The sequence below is a fragment of the Rhea americana genome, unplaced genomic scaffold, assembly GCF_003343005.1.
Source record: "Rhea americana isolate MKP2758 unplaced genomic scaffold, rheAme1 scaffold_136, whole genome shotgun sequence".
NCBI lineage: Eukaryota > Metazoa > Chordata > Aves > Rheiformes > Rheidae > Rhea > Rhea americana.
This window is the reverse complement of record NW_028185439.1, coordinates 2,442,099-2,444,784: the sequence shown is the minus strand read 5'-3', so window position 1 is coordinate 2,444,784 and position 2,686 is coordinate 2,442,099. Positions and strand designations below refer to the sequence as shown.

The window sequence follows — 2,686 nt, the reverse complement described above, 5'->3', positions numbered from 1 at the left end:
CCCTCGCCGCCCCGCGCGCCCCTCCCCGGAGATCCGGCCGGGGCGGCCCGGCCTTCGCCCAGCACCTCTCCTCGCCGGGGACGCAGCCAGCTCCTCGCGCGAGCGGCCCGGGATGCCAGGCTGTGCCGCAAGGCAGCGGGCTGGGGCTGGGAGCGCCGCGGGGGGGCCCCTTTCCCATGGCCTTTCCCTGGGAATGTTTTTCTTGCTGGCAGTGGGAGCCTGACCTTGGAAACTCCAAATCCATTAGCGCAGGATCCCCGAGTGCAGCCGTGTGTCCATCTCCCCCCTCACTCCGGCCCCACGCTCGCTCCCCGGCCCGCTGCCCGTGTCCCGGAGCAGCCCGTGAACGGGCACCCCCGGCGGGGCACGGCGAGGCRCTGGGCGGCCACGCTGGGCTCTCTGGAGTCGCTCGTCCCGGCACCTCTGCTCCCCGCCACGTGCGGGGCAACTCGTGCCAGCCCGCACACGGCTCCCAGGGAGCAAGGTGCACGGAGCCACGGGGCAACGTGCCCCAGGGGGAGCAGAGGGCGGCTCCCTACATGCCCCCCACGTTGCAGCCCCTTCCCTGGCTCGCCGAGGGTGCGGGGAGGCCCCTGTGGCTCCAAGCCACGAGCGCTGCACGGGGTCGGGGTTTGACCGTCGGCTGCGTCCACCTTGCAGGACGGGACTGGCCCTGTCCCGGCGCCGAGCTCGGTGGCATCCCGCAGCAAGGAGTTCCCCTCGTCTCCACCCCGGCTCTGCCCCGGCGCACGCTGCGCGCTGCCGCCCCGGCACACGTGGAGCAGCCTGCTCACAGCTGAAGGGAGAGGGGAAATGGCCGGGGCGCTGCTGGGATGGGAACGCAAAACCAGTCCCTCCCGCGTCCCAGTAGAAATGCTGCAGCAAGGGGCCGAGCTGGGTGCCCTGCACCGTGCAGGATGCGGCCCCGGTGCTGGCACCGGCAAACCCCAGCCGGCCGCAGCCTGGCCAAGCACGGCGCACGTAGCACGTCGCTCCCGTGGCAGCCGTGGCCCCACGCCAGCCGCTGCCACCGGGTCACCGATTTCCCAGGCCTGCACCCCTGGAGGAGCCAGGCGAGGGTCCCCGGGCCCTGCTGGGAGGAGCGGGGGCCTCCCGGCCCGCCGGGCCTCGCTCGCACGGCCGCGGCCCCGGGACGGCCCGCTGGCGCGGGGGGCTCTTCCTCCAGGCGGGCCAGGGGCCAAGCAATGACACAGCGGCTCCGGGAGCGGAGCCCACGGGCCGKGCGGCGCAGCCGGCCCCCCCACCCCGGCTGCCTCCCGCCCTCCCCGGCGCTCGGAGCATCCCCGGCCCTGCCAAAAGGGCCAAACGCTGCCACCGAGGGTCCCTGGGACGAAGGAGTGCCCAGCACGGGGAGCAGGCACGCGGGCACCGCGCTGCAGCCATGCTCGAGCAGAGCCGCGCGGGGCCCCGGCCCGCAGCGGGACCGTCCAGCCGGACGCGCGGCGCCGAGATGCAATTCAGGCTTTTCCCATCCGGCGGCAGCACGGCCCCGGGCTCCGCTCGCGCCACTCCGGGGCCTTGCCAATCCCAGGGAGGCAGAAGGAAAATCAGTCCCAGCCCCAGGCAGGCAACACGGCTCCACCAGCCCCTCTTGGTCCTCGCCTGGAGCTGGGGCAAGGGGGGGGCAGCCCTTCACTCCCACCACCTCTGCCCACTTCACCGTGTCTCTTGGAGAGTCCCAGCAGGACCCAAATYTGATGCTACAGGGATGCAACCTGTGGAAGTCTCCAGAGACACATGTGGCCTCCCCGGGGCTGGGCTCCAAGCGCAGCAGGACCTCAGCACCACGAGTGCCTGCTTGGCACCTCGGCGGGGAGCACGGGCAGCAGCCGGTTCTGCTCAGCCCCGGCCCGGCAGCCGCACCGGGTCTGGGGGGAGCCCGAGCAGCGCTGAGCCAAGCTCCTGGGGTCCCCCACGGCCAGCTGGTGCCTCCATGCCCCATGGCAGCCCCTCAGCTCCCAGGCAGGGATCTAGCCCAGTGGGGACAGCCTCTGCCTCCCACTAGGGCTGGTAGAGCCTGTATGTGCAGTTAGCTCGCACAGCACCCCTTTCCTGCGTCTGGATCAGGCCTGGTCCATCCCAGGGCCCRGCCAGCCTGACCCCCTGCCACAGGCACCTCCTGCCAAGGGGCTCTGCAGCAGCGCCATGGGGAGAAACCCAACCGTGGGGCAGGAGGGACCTTGGCAGCTGGAGCAGGGTGGCAGGGCTGGGGGTGGGGGGGACGCCCCATTCCGAGAGCCGCTCTGGAAGCGCTGCTGGGGCAGAGCGCGTGGGAGCCCCCACATCCGCGGGAGCATCTCGGGGCCCAGAGCAGCCGCTGCTGGAGACATGCAAGCGCTGGGGCCGCGGGGTGCCCCGGCCGCTCGCCGGCCCCGAGGGAGCCGCTGCGGCCAGGCGAGCAGCCTGGCCCTGAGCGAGCAAGGGGGCTGCGTGGAGACGCGCCGAGGGCACCCGCAGAGTGCTGTGGAGCCGCGCTGGCGGAGGCCTGGCAGCCCCGCGCCCTGCTCCCCGCAGGACTGARGGAGGCTACAAACCGGCCGGGCGCGGGACGCGCGGCTGGCACGGGTCGCGCCAAGCCGGGGGCAGGCCGCAGCCGGGCACGTGGGACGCGTACGCCGAGCCCGACCGCCGCTCCAGCCCGGAGAAAGCGAAGCCCGGCTGATCC

The 2,686-nt window shown here is 73.4% G+C and overlaps 1 protein-coding gene across 1 annotated transcript in view; it reads right to left on the bottom strand.

Moving 5' to 3' along the window:
* Nucleotides 1-2,168, bottom strand: part of LOC146599672 (uncharacterized) — a 12,082-nt gene extending 9,914 nt beyond the window's left edge. Inside the window, 3 exon segments of the mRNA XM_085298242.1 lie at nt 53-139; nt 141-1,180; nt 2,138-2,168. Coding sequence (XP_085154368.1) covers nt 53-139; nt 141-1,180; nt 2,138-2,168 — 1,158 coding nt within the window.
* Nucleotides 2,169-2,686: the final 518 nt, after the last annotated feature.